This window comes from Lepidochelys olivacea (assembly GCF_965140295.1).
Source record: "Lepidochelys olivacea isolate rLepOli2 genome assembly, chromosome: 20".
Classification (NCBI taxonomy): Eukaryota; Metazoa; Chordata; order Testudines; family Cheloniidae; genus Lepidochelys; species Lepidochelys olivacea.
This window is the reverse complement of record NC_140430.1, coordinates 8,206,824-8,225,236: the sequence shown is the minus strand read 5'-3', so window position 1 is coordinate 8,225,236 and position 18,413 is coordinate 8,206,824. Positions and strand designations below refer to the sequence as shown.

Sequence of the window (18,413 nt, the reverse complement as noted above, 5' to 3'; positions counted from 1 at the left end):
ATTTTACTATACTTGCCTCTGTTTGTCCCAGAGTTCCAGTTGCCATAACCTAGAAAAAGACCAAAAGGTGGTCAAAACCCAAATTATATGGTATGCTCTAGCTAGAACAGCTGGCATTAAGGAGAATCTATTCTATCTAAGATCTGATCATCAAATGCACCCAAATGAGCCAGACTGTATCACAGTGGATACTCCTAAAAAGAGATCAAAGCTTGACAAACCTGTATTACTCTGGAGGAATTCTGCGCCACTGAGCATACAGAATTCATGTCCCCCGCAGATAAGGATGGGGAAGCAAAGGGAAGTCGCAAGAGCGGCCAGGTGCCCCTCCCCAGCAGCACAGGCATGTGGTATCCAGCACCCAGAAGAGAGGTAAATCACCGGGGGGGGGGGGGAGGGAGGGGACCCTCCCATGAGCATAGTTTAGGGAGGATAGGGCATTGCCCCTCCTCCCAAAGACATGTGGGGTCACATGCCGCTGCCCATTTTTGCGAGTGCAGAGCTGCCTGGATGATGGAGTGTGCCCCTCCCGCTAGCTAACTCCTCCTCCTGGGTCCTGGTGCCAGTCATACCCCTCTTCTATGCGTGCTGGGAGCCATCCTGTTTTCTATACAATGGTGAGGGCCACTGGTGGTGGTGGTGGGGAAATAGGCAGTGGGGAAGAAAGGGGGATGGGAGCAGGAGACAGTGGGGAGAGGAAGGCAATGGGATGGGGGAGAGGCAGTGAAGAAAGGGATAGGATGGGGAAGAGAAGCAGATGTGGGAGGGATCCTGGCACTGGCGGCAGCATCAGCTGGGGTTCCCCAATTAAGCAGGCCCAACAAACCCCCACCCTGACAAACCCCACACCCCTGCACCTGGACCACCCTGACAAGCCCCCTACAACTGGACCCCCCACTGAGTCCCAACCAGCTGCACCCAGACCCCAAACCCAGCAAGTCCCACTCCCAGACCGCCCTCACTGAATCCCATCTCTCTCCACCTGGACCCCCCTGCAGAGTCCCATTGTCCCTGCATCTGGAACCTCCCTTGTGCATCCAGATCCTCCACTGAGTTTCCCCCAGCCAGGGTGCCCCACACAAAACCCTCTTATCCCACATCTAGATCCACCTACACTAAGCCCTCCACAGTTGGGCCCTGCTGGGCTGAGCCTACCTGCCCACAACTGGTGCAAAGCCCAAGGGTGTTTCTGCAGCAGGCCCGGCCCTTGTGCTGTGCTAGGGTCAAGTGCAGCCTCACTGCAGAGACCCTGTACAATGGGTGGGGGGCCTGCAGGGTGATCTCTCACCTCTGTGCAGCCAGTGGTCTGTGCTCACCACTGCTATATTGGAGCCTCCACATTTATTTATTAACAAATAAAATTTGCAAAATTTTAAAATATTGTGTGCAGCATTTTTATTTTTCTTGGTGCAGAATTCCTTAGGAGTACCATATCAACAACAAGTAGGAAACGTGCTCTAGAGAGTAGTGTCCTTATTCATCAGTTTCAGTCCAATGTTATTTTAATTCAATCTTAAAATTTCTAGAACTTGTGACTGCATAGATACCATTCCAACTGGGAACTGGTGAGTTTTGTCTTTCAAGATCTACAGAAAGATGCAGCTTGGAACAAAGGCTGTTATTTGCCCAAGGCCTAGCTCACAGCATCATCTTGGACTGGAAGGGAAGGATTCACTCACTAGCAACTTGCTTTCCATCTGGTAATCCAGTGACAGATAATTTTGTACTTACTGATAGGTGCCATCATACCAGGGCAGAACATGGATTAGCTGCAATGGTAATTATGGCCAAAACAGACAGCACCACTTGATTTTAGCCAAAGTTTCTGAACCCCCACTGCCAAATCCTTAATATACAGAAATCTCCCTGCTGGGTTAGGTTCAGCAAGATTCCTTAGGTGTGAATCCCCCTATGTGGGCTCCCAAATTCCTATCCAGACCCAGAGTAGGACTATACTGGATCTGCTACAAAGAGTGTCTGTTGCAGAGAAGGGAGCAGGACTGGTCATAACTTTTTTGGTGAACTACTTGTATCTTAAATCATAGAATCACCGAAGCTTAGCACTGGAAGAGACACAGTCCTGTATAGAAGGAGGCAATTAATGTCCCTGCACACTTGCATGACCAGGGCTCCCACTGCAGAGTTTAGACTTATAGAAGATTAGGGTTGGAAGGGAGCTCAGGAGGCCATCTAGTCCAACTCCCTGCTCAAAACAGGACCAATCCCCAACTAAATCATCACACCCAGGGCTTTGTCAAGCTGGGCCTTAAGAAGCTCCACCACCTCCCTAGGTAACCCATTTCAGTACTTTACCACCCTCCTAGTGAAATAGTGTTTCCTAATATCCAACCTAGACCTCCCCCACTGCAACTTGAGACCATTGCTCCTTGTTCTGTCGTCTGCCATCACTGAGAACAGCTGAGCTCCATCCTCTTTGGAACCCCCCTTCAGTTGAAGGCTGCAATCAAATCCCCCCCCCCCCGACCCCTCTTCTGCAGGCTAAACAAGCCCAGTTCCCTCAGCCTCTTCTCATAAGTCATGTGCCCCAGTCCCCTGATAATTCTCGTTGCCCTCTGCTGGACTCTCTCCAATTTGTCCACATCCTTTCTGTAGTGGGGGGCCCAAAACTGGACACAATAATCCAGGTGTGGCCTCACCAGTGCTGAATAGAGGGGAATAATTATTTCCCTCAATCTGCTGGCAATGCTCCTACTAATAAAAGAAAAGGAGTACTTGTGGGGCACCTTAGAGACTAACAAATTTATTTGAGCATAAGCTTTCATGACCTACAGCTCACTTCTGAGCTGCAGCTCACGAAAGCTTATGCTCAAATAAATTTGTTAGTCTCTAAGGTGCCACAAGTACTCCTTTTCTTTTTGCAGATACAGACTAACAGGCTGCTACTCCAAAACGGCTCCTACTAACGCAGCCCAATATGCCATTAGCCTTCTTGGCAAGAAGGGCATACTGCTGATTCATATCCAGCTTCTCATCCACTGTAATCCCCAGGTCCTTCTCTGCAGAACTGCTGCTTAGCCAGTCGGTCCCCAGCCTGTAGCGGTGCATGGGATTCTTCCATCCTAAGTGCAGGACTCTGCTCTTGTCCTTGCAAACCTCAAATTTCTTTTGGCCCAATCCTCCAATTTGTCTAGGTCACTCTGGACCCTATCCCTACCCTCAGAACTTGTTGCAGGTGCAATCCATCCCACCATCCAGATCATTAATAAAGATGTTTAGGGGATGGAACAAAAATGATTAGGGGTTAGGCAACAAAAATGATTAGGGATATGGAACGGTTTCCGTATGAGGAAAGAATAATAAGACTGGGACTTTTCAGCTTGGAAAAGAGATGGCTAAAGGGAAATATGATTGAGGTCTATAAAAATCATGACTGGTGTAGAGAAAGTAGATAAGGAAGTGTTGTTTACTACTTCTCATAAACACAAGAACTAGGGGTCACCAAATGAAATTAATAGGCAGCAGGTTTAAAACAAATAAAGGGAAGTATTTATTCACACAATGCACAATCAACCTGTGGAACTCCTTGCCAGAGGATGTTGTGAAGACCAAGACCATAACAGGGTTCAAAACGGAACTAGATAAATTCATGGAGGATAGGTCCATCAATGGATATTAGCCAGGATGGGCAGGAATAGTGTCCCTAGGCTCTGTTTGCCAGAAGCTGGGAATGAGCGACAGGGGATGTATCACTTGATGATTACCTGTTCTGTTCATTCCCTCTGGGGCACCTGGCACTGGCCACTGTCGGAAGACAGAATAATGGGTTACATGGACCTTTGGTTTGACCCAGTATGGCCATTCTTATGTTGAACAAAACCGGCCCCTAACCGACCCCTGGGGCACTCCCCTGGATACCAGCTACCAACTAGACACTGAGCCGTTGATCACTACCCGTTGAGCCCAACAATCTAGCCAGCTTTCTATCTACCTTATAGTCCATTCATCGAATCCATACTTCTTTAACTTGCAGACAAGAATACTGTGGGAGACCGTATCAAAAGCTTTGCTAAAGTCAAGGTATATCATGTCCACTGCTTTCCCCATATCCACAGAGCCAGTTATCTCATCATAGAAGGCAATCAGGCTGGTCAGGCATGACTTGCCTTTGGTGAAAAAGACAGTTACCTTTTCCGTAACTGGTGTTCTTCGAGATGTGTTGCTCATGTCTATTCCACAATAGGTGTGCATGCTCGCCATGTGCGCCGGTGCCGGAAGATTTTTCCCCTAGCAGTACCCGTAGGAGGGGGAGCACCTGAGCGGTGCCTCCAGGGCGTGGTATAAGGGGAGCTGCATGTTCTCCCCCCCTGCAGTTCCTTCTTGCCAGACAACTCCGACAGAGGAGGAGGAGGGCAGGATGTGGAATAGACATGAGCAACACATCTCGAAGAACACCTGTTAACGGAAAAGGTAACTGTCTTTTCTTCGAGTGATTACTCATGTGTATTCCACAATAGGAGACTCCAAGCTATATCTATTGGAGGTGGGTAGGATTTCACAAGTTCTGAGGACGGAGGACAGCCCTGCTGAACGCAGCGTCACTCCTGGTTTGGGAGATGATCGCGTAGTGCGAGGTGAACGTGTGAACCGAAGACCAGGACATTTGTAGAGCCACCACGTGGATGGGGACGTGGGCCAAGAAGGCCTGCGCTTGAGACGAGTGCGCCTTCACAATTGGGGGGGGATGGGGACGGGACCCGCCAGCTCTTAACAGGTATGGATGCACGAAGTGATCCGGTTGGAAAGTCGCTGACTGGAGATCGACCGACCCCTCATGTGCTCAGCTAAGGTGATGAACAGTTTCGAGGACTTTCTGAATGGCTTGGTCTGCTTGAGGTAGAAAGCCAGAGCCCACTGCACACTGAGCATGTGGAGACGGCACTCGTCACTGGACACGCGGCGAGTGGGGCAGAGGACTGGCAGAGAAATGTCCTGCTCTATGTGATAGGCAGAGACCACCTTCGGGAGGAACGCAGGGTGTGGGCGGAGCTGGAGCTTGAACTTATGAAACACCGTGCATGGGGGCTCGGAGGTCAGGGCCCTCAGTTCCGAGACCAGCCTGGCCGACGTGATCGCGACCAGGAAGGCCACCTTCCACGAGAGGTAGGACCAGGAGCACGCGGCTAGCGGCTCAAATGGGGGCCCCGGGAGACGGGTCAGCACCAGGTTCAGATCCCACAGAGGAACTGGGGGCCTAGCATATGGGAACAGATGGTCTAACCCCTTGCGGAACCAGCCAGTCATAGTATGGGAGAATACCGTGTGCCCCGGCACCGGTGGATGGAAGGCCCATATGGCCGCCAGGTGAGTCTTGACTGATGAGGGTGCCAAGCCGTGGGCTCTAAGGTGGAGAAGGTAGTCCAGGACAAGCTGGATCAGGGCAGCCACCTGGGAAACACCCCTCTCAGCCACCCATCTGGAGAACCAGGACCACGTTGCCAAATAGGCGCGGTGTGTGGAGGGCCGCCTGCTTTCTAGGAGGGTGTGCTGGACCCCTTTTTGAGCATATCCTTTCCTTCCTACCTAACCATTGAGCAGTCACACCGTGAGGTGGAGAGCTGCTAGGTTGGGGTGGAGGAGGCAGCCCTGGTCCTGGGAGAGCAGGTCTGGGTGGAATGGCAATGGCCAAGGCGGAGCAACTGCCAGACCCGTGAGGGTCCTGTACCAATGTTGCCTGGGCCATGCTGGGGCAATCAGGAGGACCCGGGTTTTGCCCTTCTTTGTCTTTTCCAGGACCTTGCTGATCAGTGGGAATGGGGGGAAGGCATAGAGAAACTGGCCTAACCAGGACAGGAGGAAGGCATCGGAGACAGTGCCCCATCCCAGTCCCCCCCGGAGCAGAACCGGGGATAGTGCCGGTTCTGCCAAGTCACGAACAAGTCCACCTGGGGAGTTCCTCACACTTGGAAGAGCCAGTGAGCCACTTCTGGGTGGAGAGACCACTTGTGCTGAGAGGAGAAATCCCTGCTCAAGCAATCCACCCACATTTCCGGGCATCTGGTAGACGGAAGGCCTTTTGGCACATCCCACAGCCTGAGGGCTTCGCAGCAGAGAACCGGGCCCCCCCTTACCTGTTGATATAGAACATCGAGGCCGTGTTGTCCGTGAGGACCCTGACCACCTTGCCCTTCAGGTGCAAGCGGAAGGTCCTGCATGTCAGGCATACCGCCCTGAGTTCCTTGACATTTATGTGTAGGGTCAGATCCTGAGCCGACCACAGACCTTGGATCTGAACATTCCCCACATGAGCCCCCCAACCCAGGCCTGACGCATTGGACACTAGCTCCAGCGACGGGGCCCTGTCCCTGAATGGGACCCCTTGGAGCAGGTTGCTCGGGGCAGACCACCACCGTAGGGAGGCGATCACTGAGTCGGGTACGGTGAGGACTTTGTCCATCCTGTCCCTAGCCTGGGAGAACTCCAAGGCCAACCAGAGCTGGAGGGACCTCATCCTGAGTCTGACATGATGGACCATGTACGTGCATGCCGACATGTGACCCAAGAGCTGGAGGCACGCTCTGGTTGTCATCACCGGGAACCTTGTGACCATGTCAATAAGCCCCTTCAGGGTCTCAAACCTGTCCGGTGGGAGGGAGGCTCTGACCGACGAGGTGTCCAGGAGTGCCCCGACAGTCCCGGTCCAACGCATAGAGTTTAACGTGGACTTGGTGTTGTTTACCAACAGGCCCAAAGAGGTGCACGTGCACAGGAGGAGCATCACGTAATGCCTCACCTGCAACCAGGAGCTGCCCTTGACCAGCCAATTGTCCAGATAGGGAAAAATCTGGGGTAGGCCGCTACCACCAACATACATTTTGTAAATACCCCGGGGGCAGTGGACAGGCCAAATGGGAGGACCGTAAATTGTAGGGATTCTGTCCCACCAATAAAACGGAGAAAGCGTCTATGCCCCCTCGAATATATGACTATGGAAGTACGCATCCTACAGGTCAAGGGCAGTATACCAGTCCCCGGGATCCAGGGAGGGGATGATGGAGGCCAGGGAGATCATGCAGAATTTGAGCTTCACCATGTACTGGTTCAGACTGCGCAGGTCCAGGATGGGCCTGATTCCCCTTTGGCCTTCAGGATAAGGGAATAGCGGGAGTAGTACCCCTTGCCCAGGGAGTTCAGAGGCATCACTTCCACCACTCTTAGGCCCAGGAGCCGCCCCACCTCCTGCTCGAGCAGAGCTTCATGCGAGGGGTCCCCCAGGAGGGACAGAAGCGGATGATGGTTGGGCGGGGAGGAAGTAAACTGGAGGGTGTAGCCCAGGGAGATGGTGTTGAGGATCCATTGGTCCGAGATCAGCAGAGACCGCTCCAGGAGGAAAGCGCACAACCAGTTGGAGAAGGGGAGCTTTATTGAGGGAGGATCCCTGATGAGAACTGGCAGGGCACCCCTGAGCGTCTCATCAAAAACGCCTTTTCCCCGCCTACTTGCCCTTGGAGGACCCAGGTTGGGGGACAGGCCGAGACTGCCTCTGAGGGAGCCTCTTATAGTCTCGCGACTTCTTAAGGGCAGCCTCGTATTTCAGGTGTGTAGCCTGAGTGGGAGTCTGCTGTGGCTTAAACTTAGCTTTAGCCAGAGCTGGAACATAGAGACCCGCACAACCCTCCAGACTCTCTGGAAGTCTTTCATGCCATGCAGCCTTGTATCTGTTTGCTCTGCAAAACAGAGCTTTGCCCTCAAACGGGAGATCCTGCATGGAGGTCTGCGCCTCACTGGACAGCCCAGAGAGCAGGAGCCATGATGCCCTTCTCATGGACACCGCGGAGGCCATGGACCGCACAACCATGTCCACCGCATCTGAAGCTGCCTGCAGAGTTGCCCTGGCAGCCACTGTACCCTCCTCCACCACTGCTTTGAACTCCTTCCTATTGCGCTCCTGGAGGGAGTCCTCAAACTTGGGCAGGGAGCCCCACAGACTGAACTCGTACCGGCCCAGGAGAGCTTGGTGGTTTGCCACTCATAACTGGAAGCTCGAGGATGAATAAACTTTCCTTCCAAAAGAGTCCAGCCTCTGTGAATCTTTATTTTTCAGGGTAGGGGCTGGTTGGCCCTGCCATTCTTTTTGGTTGACCGACTCGACCTCCAGGGAGTTGGGCGCCGGGTGGGTGTATAGGTACTCGTGTCCCTGGGTGGGTTAAAAGGACTTGCATTCCGCCCTCTTGGAGATGGGGGCCAACAAGGCCAGTGTTTGCCACAGGGCATTTGAAATTTTTGCCACCCCTTCATGGAGAGGCAAGGCTACCCTGCCCAGTGCTGAAGAGGATAGCACTTTAAACCGGGAGTCTGAGGACTCCATCTCCTCTGCCTGGAGGTGAAGGCTTGATGCCACCCTTCCTGGTGGCCCTAAAGTCCTCCTATGGGACTGAGCGGGGCAGGGCCGTAATCACCTCATCCACGGAGGGCGAGAAGGCCGGTGCGATACTCTGGGTGTCCACCGGCAGGGTCCACCACCTGCTTGGTCTCTGGGCATGGTGCCGGGGATGTACGTCCCACTGACTCCTTCCTCTGGTCTAGAGAGGGAGATCTGGAGAGGGAGGCCGATGGTGCTTCCGAGGCTCCGGCCACAGACCGAGTCCCCACCAGGGGCTGCGTTGGGGGCCACGGTGCCCACTGGTACCACTGTCCTGGCCACGGTGCTACAGTTGTTCGGTAGGCCCAGTTGTTCGGTCTGGCTCATGGATGGGCGGCTTCGAATGGAGGCCGGGCTGGTGTATCACCTGCCGCTGTCCTGGGACAAGGAGTGCCAGGAGCAACGTCGAGCATGGGACCGCAATCTCGATGTGGAGGACCAGTACCGTCGGTAGCAGCTGCTCTGCAATTGACTCTGATGGGCGGACCCGCGACAGCTCAAAAGTGGAGCGGTGCCACAAGTCTCAGTCAGATGGAACTCAACCAGACTGTTTGGTGGGAGTTGAGGGCGATCCACATGGACGTTGCCCTGAACGGTTGCTGGGTGATGAACGGGGTCGGGAACGTTCCCTGGACCAAGACCGGTACCAAGCCAGGTGTGACTGCGGAGATCCCAGCAGTGGCTTGCCCCTGGAGCGTGGGGCTGATATCGGTGGTGCTCCTGGCACAGGCATGTACATGAGATCCTGGGCTGCCCGCAGGGCCTTTGGCATGGAGGGCATCTGGACGTCCAGGGAGGCCTGGTCCGAAGCAGCCGGGCTACTGCGCTCTACGTGAGTCGGAGGCCTAGAGGCCAGAGGGGATAGAGGACTGCCCAATATGGGTCTTGCCTCTGCTTTGGGTTTACCTCAGTGCCACTGCGAAGAAGCTGTCTTTTTGGCCTTCTTGTGCCCCACGGACTGGTCGAAGGCGCCGGAGGGTTGTCACAGACTGACACCACAGTGCCCAGTGCCGGCTCGGGGCGGCGCGCCGGAGTTGGGATCAGCGCCGACTCCATCAGAATGGCCTGGAGTCTAATGTCTCTCTCTCTCTCAGTCTGAGGCTTGAGCAACCTGCAAATCTTGCAACGATCGCTGATATGGATTTCTCCCAAACAGCGTAAACAGTCTGTGTGCGGGTCACTCCTTGGCACAGATCGCCTACAAGTGTCGCATGACTTAAAACCCGGGGCATGAGGAATGCCCCAGCCCAGGCTCTCTTAATAACTGATCAGCTAACTAACTACAGGTATTAACACTGAATGAACAAGCAGTTCTGGAGACTAGCTACAACGAAGCTGGAGCAGAGTAGTTGCGATGCACCTTCACTGGCAGCAAGAAGGAATTGAGGGTGGGGGGAGCGTGCAGCTCCCCTCATACCACACCATGGAAGCGCCACTCCAGGGGTCGCTAGGGCGCTCCCCACTACGGGTACTGCTGGGGAAAAGCTTCCAGCACTGGTGCACATGGCAAGCACGCACACGTATTGTGGAATACACATGAGCAATCGCTCGGAAGAAGAATCCATGTTGACTGTTCCTGATCACCTTCCTCTCCTCCAAGTGCTTCAAACATGGTTTACTTGAGGACCTGCTAAATGAGCCAAAAGCTTTTTAAAACTGGCATTATTGTCTCCTCTTAGAACCTAGAATACACAAGTTTCCTGACTAGTTTTAGCATTTTCCTACATCAGCAATAGTGCTGCATTTCTAGCCCTGCAAGAGGCTGACTGACATGCTTCTGTTTGATGCTGGTACAGAAAGGTGACTCCTCAAGATTACACACACCTCAACAGGTGCCACATACAAAGTGAGCTCACCTCTTAAAGTTACCATCAAGTCACTGAGAACTTTAGTTAGAAACTGAAGACTTCACACTAGATGATACCAATTTTAAACAGACAACTCCATTCAAGAATGGAGTTACATAGAGGTGTAGTCTTGGTTCTTCTAAAGATAAGGAACAGAGATATAATGCCTACTTCCAGTACAAAGATAGGAGGGTTTTGCTTTACCTTTGCTTCTTGTACATGTCTGGGTATGTTTTAAGCCACTTTATATCAGAGATACAGAAGTTAATACAGAACGTATTAAGCTGTAAGTCATGCCTCTTATATATGCAAAACATTTACGTAGAATCCTTTACCAAAGAATCATTTAACCACAGATATATGAACAGATAATGGAATCTTATTAACTTTTCTGCTAATCGAATCACCTGTACAGAGAAACTGAATGACTATAAACATAATATACTGCAGGAAAGGGAACAGAAGGGCAACCAACAACTCAAGTTACAACAGGGCTAAACTGTAGCCTAGACATACCTTAAGTTATATTTCTGGAAGATTTGAGTAGAACCTGGATATAGGGCCAGGTCCATCATCCATCCCAACACCACACTCCACTCATTTCACAAGGCCAGAAACATCAAAAAGTAACTGTATTAGATGAAGACTGGTGAATTAAGTGCAAGAAACCCCAGTCTGGTCTCATCACACCTCTGACCACACACTTTTGCACACAAGTAATTGCATCAGCATACCCTTCCTGCTCCGTCTGTGTTCGTAGCTGGCAATTTCTGGCACCCAATTCCCAAAGTCAACCACAGTTCCCAAAGTCAACCAATTTCTTCTGTTATGCCACATTCATCTAGCTTCAAAGTCTGCACACATTCTTCCAGGGCTGAGCTATTTAGTTGTTTTTTTTGGTTTTTTAATTTTAATATGGGCATCTATTTTGCAATGGATACTCATCACATTAATGTGTTTTCTAGGTGAACAATGATAAAAAAACGTATGTATATCGAGCCATTACTATGTTCTACCCCTACCCCCACCTCCTCCTCAAGAAATAATCCTATAATCCATACAAGCATTAATACAGACCTCAGATTAAGGCTTCTAATTCCACAAAAATGAAAACGGAGAAAGCCTCAAGTAACATATATTCTTAATATTTGCAACAGCCTACAAGGTTGCAGTCAAGGAGTACATCCTGAAAACCTTCATCTCCCAATATAAAATGCATTCTTGTTTTGAGGAGGGCTACATGCTTCACATCACTTTTACCCTATTTCTATAAAAATAAGACTTTCCCTACAAACTGTATAATAGACAAGCAAAACTTCTATAGTTCCTTCCAATATACACCACATCAAAGCTCTTTACCATACTACTTAATAGGGATTCTTAACTTTTATCCACTGATGACCCCCCAAACCAACCACTTCTCCTTCTGTAATGCCACATCCCAGAACCTTTTGTGCTGTTTCAGCAATGAAAAGAGCTAGCAGTTTGCTTTTGCAAGTTCTTTCACCTATGGTAGAGAGGGGAGGGCACCCAGAGCCGCAGGGGAACACACTCAGAACCCCCAGTTTGAGGGTGGGTTACAGAGACTAAAATAGAGGGGAATGTGAGGGTGGCATTCAGGGAACTTGTGGGGGGAGAAAGAGGGATACAATCAGCTGCAGGTGCATGTTATGAGCTGGACATACAGAAGCAACAAATTCTATGACCCTCTAGTTATGTTATGGATGACTGAAATCAGTTATTACAGTCAATGCATGTGAACTCAATCATTTAATATTTAAAAATACATCAAGCAAAAATTATTTGTAACATTGTCCATAACGAAGTACAACTTTCCCCTACAAGATAGATAGAATAAACCTAATAACTGGAGCAATTTGTATTCAGAAGGTCCTTCACAACCATAATAAATGGAAACAGTTTTTACATTAAGCCTTAGAGTCTGTAGAAAATGATAGCAGTTCCATGACCCTAAGGCTGAGAATCGTTCCTATACCTGCACAGCATTGAACAGGCTGCCACCTTGGGGAAGAAAGGGAGCAATACAGTGGCCAGCTATCACAGTGCACAGTTGAGGTATGGGTCTTGATAAGTGAGAGATTTTCACCACTGATCAAGGTGAACCCCTTATATTTAGACACAAAAGTGTCAAGCAAAGCAGGAGTTACAAACCTAATTATACTATTAATTTGTCCAAATTGCACACATTGTATTGGAAGGTAACGTTCTGAACATTCCACATACAATTGAGTATACCAGAATAAGGCAAATTTCATAGCTAGATTAATAGTCTTTTAGCAGTACAGTATTATTGAATCTGAGCTCTAAGGTTAGTACTTTCCCTGCCTCCTCCCACAACCTCTCTCATTTTATTTAATGCAAAACGTGTAACCCAGCACCCAAAGGCAGTTAATTGCAACCACACTGAGGAAGAAAAAAAATCTCAAACCTGTAGCAAAAAGCAGCAAAGCTGCAAATTCTGGGCTACCAGCCGAATACCCGAGGCTCTCAAAGGACAACTTCAACTACCTTTTCCTTTGTTTCAGCAGAGGGTAGGAGAAGCAGGGATTGATGCCCCCTCTCATATGCAGAATCCCACATGCCTTGTCACCCTAGCTGGGTATAAATCTCAATTTCTCTCTCCCGAGCTCATCAGATGCAGGGGGAAAGGGAAGAATCTGTGCCAGCTTTATCCTGCTTATTCCCCCACCCTCCCCCGAGCTCATCAGCCAGGGATATTGGTGCCAACTTCTTCTCCTTCCTTATTACATGCCCTCCAAAGCCATGCAATAGTGTGAGGGGGAAAGGAGAGAAAATATCACCATCACCTTCTCCACCCTTATCATACCCCATTCCTTCAAGCAATGGTGAGTGTATGTGAGGAAGCAGTGTAAATTCCTTCCATCATCCATCATTGCCAAGATGATGCAGTGACAGTAAGCTAAGGGTATAATCAGTTCCACCTTTACCCTCACAGTCTCCAAAACTCACAGCTGACAGAGAATATTACCAATGCTGGGTTTCCCTCTCCATCATTAATTATTACACACATACTCACGCCAATGCAATGCTGTATACAAGGGGAAACCACGTCAGCTTCTACTCTAGTTATTATACCCCCTTTACCAGAGGCCTATTCAATGTTATGTATGGCAGGATAGCAGAGCCAACTCCTCCTCCTGGTTACTACATCCCCCCAGAACCTGTTGTAATGGTGTGTGTGTGTCCCTCCTCCCCTTGTATATCTTCCCATATGTCCAAAACCCATGTAATGCAGGATGGTTGGTGGTGTATGTGGGGGTGTCAGGGGCAGAATCCCCCCATCCCTGGAAGGTGTCAGGCAATTCTGTTGTGTGGTGTGTGCATGTTGACTGCCAGCCCTCCACACAGAGTGCTACACAATGGGGATGAGGTATGTATGCGTGTGTGTGTGTGTGTCAGTGCCAGACACACACACCCCCCAAACTCCGTAACACACTGTGTGGTGGAGATAATGTGTGTATGGGGAGTATCAGGCCCCCTGTAATGCTGTGTGGTAGGGGGAGGGGATCAGTGCCCCACTAGGCCCCACGCTGTGCAATAGGGGGACAGGGTCAGCACCAACACCCCACCAGGCCCCGCACCAGCCCCCCACCAGGCCCCACACGGTGCCATGCGCCAGAGGGTCGGAGCCAGTGCTGATCTCCGTGCTGTGCCATGCCACGCAGCAGGGATCAGGACCAGTGCCAGCCCTCCTCCCCCTTGGAGCCCGTGCTAACCCCCATACCATGCCATGCAGCAGGGGGGTCAGGGCCAGTGCCACCCGCATGCCATGCCGTGCAACAGGGGATCGGGATCAGGGCCAGCCCCACCCCAAGGCCCCAGGCCATGTTTGCGGTAGGCTGTCAGGGTCCGCCAGCTCCAACCCCTTCAGGCCCCGTGCCATGCAGTAGGGGGTCGGGGTCAGTGGCGGCGGCCCCCCCTGCAGATCTAGGACAGCTCTGTGCTATGGGGCCGGGGTCAGAACCGGCCGGGCCCCCACAAGCCCCACGCTCATGCGGCGGGTGGAAAGCGACGGTCAGGTCCCCACCCGCCGTCCCCCCAGCCCCACGGCGGAGGCGGTGCGCAATAAGGAGCGAGCTCCTGGGCCAGCCCTTCGCCCGCGTCCAGGCCCGCCCCGGGGCGCCGAGGGCACGGGGAGAGCTCGGAGCAAGGCCCGCAGGCCGCGGGGAGGGACGGGGGAGGAGGGGCAGCGCAGAACCCCCCTCCCCGAGAGCCCGGCCCCGGCAGCCTCTCACCTGAGTAGCTCATGACAGCAGCTCCACGTCCCACGCTCACCTCACACACTCACCCCGGCCCGCGGCTGCCTCCTGCGACAGACGGTAACGGCAGCTGTCCAGCCCCGCCTCCCGACCGCATTGGACGCGCTGCTCCGCCCACCTGCAAGTCATTGGTGGCCGGGCCTGCCACGCACCGCCTCCCTCCCTGTCCACCAGAGAAATTTCCCGCTGTGCTCTGTTGCCATTAGAAGAAAAAGCCGTCAATCAAAATCACTCTTACTTTCCATAGGGTGGACAAATGTCAATCAAGAACCTCTTCAAATACGAAAGGCGGACATTAACGTCAATCGAAATGAGTTTAACAGCTCATTGGTCAGGCTATTTGTCAGTCATTACACGCCAAAGCAAAGAGGGGGGATTGGCCAAGATAACTATCGATCAGGAAGCAATGTCAGGGGCAGTATCCTGCTCTCTGGTTGGTCAGCAGGAGGCAGGCTCGGCTGTACGCTGAGCCGCTTCACCTTAGGTACGGCGGCAGGTCGGCGGGCGGGGACCCAACCCAGGCTGGCGAGGCTACGGTGTCTCCGCAGGGACATGGGGCGGTACGGCTGTCAAAGCCTCCCCGCCAGGCGGCCCGAGCCGGGCCCTGCCCCCGGGGCTCACCCCGCCAGGCGGCCCGAGGCCCGAGCCGGGCTCCCGAGCTGTGGAGAGCAGCCGGCTGGAGCCTGGCCGCGCCCAGGCCGCACCCCGAGGGTGGCGGCGCCTGGCCCCTCGGGGCGGGACACAGCGGCGTCAGCGCAACGTGCAGCCCCTTCACACGGAGGCTTCTGCTCTGGGGCGGGATCCCCAGCCCGGCAGCCGCACGAACAGGGACTGGGGCGGGCACCCCAGCGGCCGGGGGAGGCTTGGTGCCGCTCGCTGCGCTCCCCCGGCGACTGCCAACGTGCTGAGGAGCGGGCCTGTCCTGCCTCCCCCGGCAGAGAGACCCCGCCCATAACCGGGCCTGGCCCCGCGTTCCCCCGCCGAGCCAGCCACCGGCGTCCAGTCGCACCTTCCCCGTTAAGCCATCGCTGGGCCCTGCAGTCCGGACCCGGTCCCAGTCCTATCTTCTCCGATTGAGCCAGCTGTGGGCTGAACATACGCAGGCTATGGCCCCGTCTTCCCCCACTTAGCCGTCAAGGGGCCTTGCAGGGTGGGGCCCAGCCACCTGTGCCCCTGCCAAGCCAGAGATGGGTCTTGCAGACCAGGCCCTTGCCCTACTTTCCTCCACAAAGCCCTCAACGGGCCCCACATGCCCAGACCCAGTCCTACTTTCCCTCATCAAGCCAGTTGTAGGCCCTGCTGGCCCAGACCTGGCTCCACTTTCCCCTGCCACACCAACTGTGGACCTCGCGTACCTGGACCAAGTCCTGTGTTCCCCCGCCGAGCCATTGATGGGCCCTCATCCCCCCTCATGCTAGGTCTGAGAATGCCTGCATCTCAGGCTGGAGAGGCAGGGCCTTAAATCCCTGGGCCCTTTAAATCCTGACATGGGGTAGTGCAGCTGTCAAATCTTGATTTAAAGGGCCCAAGGCTCCAGCTGTGGTAGTGGTGGCTGGGAGCCCCAGGCCCTTTAAATCACCCCCCCACCCCCCCAACTACCAGCTGCAGAGGTGGCTGGGAGCCCCGGGGCAATTTAAAGGGCCCAGGGCTCCAGCTGCTGCTATGGCAGCAGAGCCACGGCCCCTTTCAATCACTGAGGAGCCCTGAGGGCTCCCAGCTGCCACCGCTACCTGGGACTCTGGGCTCTGGCAGAGCTTTAAAGGGCCTCGGGGTCTGCTGTGGTAGCAGCTGCCGGAGCCCCCATCCCTTTAAATGCCTGCCTTTAAATGCATCCCTTTAAATGCCAGGGGTAGCGGTGGCAGGGCTCTGGCAGGGATTTAAAGGGACTTGTCCAGAGACCAAACCAAGGGTGGCTCCTTGTTCAGAGGGGTAACCTGAAGGGAAAGACTGGCTAAGAGCCGGGGAACATGAGTGACAAAAGCCAGGACTTTCAGTGTCTTGGGACAACTTACAGATTTCCCAGGACAGCTACTTAAAAAAATGGACAGTCCTGGACAGATGGCAACCCTTACTCTGATTGAGCTAGCATGGTAAAAACAGCAGTGTAGCTATGGCAGCACGGGTTAGCTGCCCCATGTACATACCCAAGCTTTCAGACAGGATTGTACTTGAGGCGGCTAACCAGACCCCTTGCCCATGCAGCTGCAGCTACACTGCTTGGCACATGCCTTCCTCTGCTGCCTCCCAGGGATCTGCTATGACTAGCAGCTCTTCTACCTCCATATGAAGGGTCTCCCGCGAGACCTCTATGAACTGCCAGTCTTTTACCAGGACCGCAAAGCTAGTCTCAATGACCAGGTCCGCGGTGGCCACCGAAGGGGAGGACCTCCTTATGGAGTCGCTGGTAAACAACCCCTATCTCGGTGTGCAGGTGGTGGAGTCCCCCTCGGTGTACTGGAGGTTGGTTCTGACTGGTATCACCAGGATTGGAGATCCAGGAGAACACAACCGGAGGGACTGGGTGGACCCTTGGGTGCTCAGCAGGCACATAGGGCTCTTCACCCCTTGCATCTCCCAGTGTATACTCCAGGAAGCGAGGGCAGCATTACTACCTGTCTCTTGTGATTTCCTCAAGTGGGCCTGGTGGGAGGATGCTCTCTGTCCACCCCTCACCTCTGGCCCTCCAGACCACACCATCAGGCCCCTGCCCCCGCAAGCCTCCCTGGCTGCATCACCTAAGCACGCTGCGTGACCTGTGAACTGCGCCTAAGGAACAGTTGCTCCACACCCATCACTTCCTCACCCTCATGTCTCACCCAAACACCCGGGACCTCCTGCCACCCACGGAGGGTGAGGAATGCCGGTGTATTCCACCTTGTATTCTGTATTCTACCCTGGTCCCACTACACACCCAGGATATTATTTGGCAGCTCTTTCACAGAGCCTTGAGCACGTGTAGTTCAGCACCTCCCTTGACACCTGCTCCTTCTGCGCTGAGGGGGAGATGCTGGCGAACATCTACCTTGAGTGTGCCAGATTGCAGCCCCTTTTCTGGCTCCTCCTGAACCACCTCCTCACACTTGAGCCACACTTTCCCCCTCGTCTCCTAATATATGCATACCCCACCTGTGGCCCTATGAAGTTGCGAGACCTCCTCACCTTAACCTCCTCCTGGCGTTGGCCAAACGCCATACCAGGAGGAGAAAGCTAGATGTGCAAATGCTCTGTGGCTGTGGGGCCTATTTCCGTTTGTCCCTGAAGTCACGTCTCAAGGCACAGTTCCTTTGAGGAGCAGTGGGTGCTGTCCAGCATTCTCTGTTTGGTGTCCCCCTCTGGACCCCTGCTTTTGACTCTGTGACCCTCATTCCTGTCCCTGTTTTTTCATTTGTTGTCCCCCACATTCAGTTGAGACCTGGGCCGGGTAGCTCCTCCCCTGAGGCTAGGAGGAGGGGCTGTTGATTGTGGGTAGGCTTCCCCCAGAGCCTCAGTAGGTGCAGCTGCATTGCTATTTTTACCATGAACTAGGGTGGGTATGTCTACTTCAGCTGGAGATTACACCTCCAGCTCCCATATAGACCTACCCAATCACTCTGTGCAGTAATCCAATCACTCTGCAGCTCCAATTTTATTTCACACTGTAGCTGCTCTCACTCAAACTAGTCTAACTCCAGAGGAGTTAGCTCGAGCAAAGGCATAGTCTCAGAGAGCTCCTGTATAAGCAGAGGGATGTTGAGTAGGAGTAGGAAAGTGGAAAGTGAGAGATTGAAGGAGCTCAGTTTATGTAACTTATCAAAGGTAAGGGTGACTGGATCACAGTCTATAAGCACATCCAGGGGGATATTTCTGACAGAGGAGGGCAGACGGAAATGCAATAGCTGGGAGCTA

The 18,413-nt window shown here is 53.1% G+C and overlaps 1 protein-coding gene across 2 annotated transcripts in view; it reads right to left on the bottom strand.

The window, feature by feature from the left end:
- The window catches only part of AKAP8L (A-kinase anchoring protein 8 like), a 41,215-nt gene extending 26,580 nt beyond the window's left edge, over window positions 1–14,635 (bottom strand). Inside the window, exons 1-2 of one of the 2 annotated variants that reach the window (XM_084610798.1) lie at window positions 14,505–14,635; window positions 17–49 (exon numbers count right to left, since the gene is read on the bottom strand). In XM_084610798.1, the coding sequence (XP_084466924.1) occupies window positions 17–49; window positions 14,505–14,517 (46 nt within the window). In that variant the 5' untranslated portion in view covers window positions 14,518–14,635. The remainder of the gene's footprint in view (window positions 1–16; window positions 50–14,504) is intronic. The other variant, XM_084610799.1, reaches the window with a different exon arrangement.
- Between the last annotated feature and the right edge of the window lie 3,778 nt (window positions 14,636–18,413).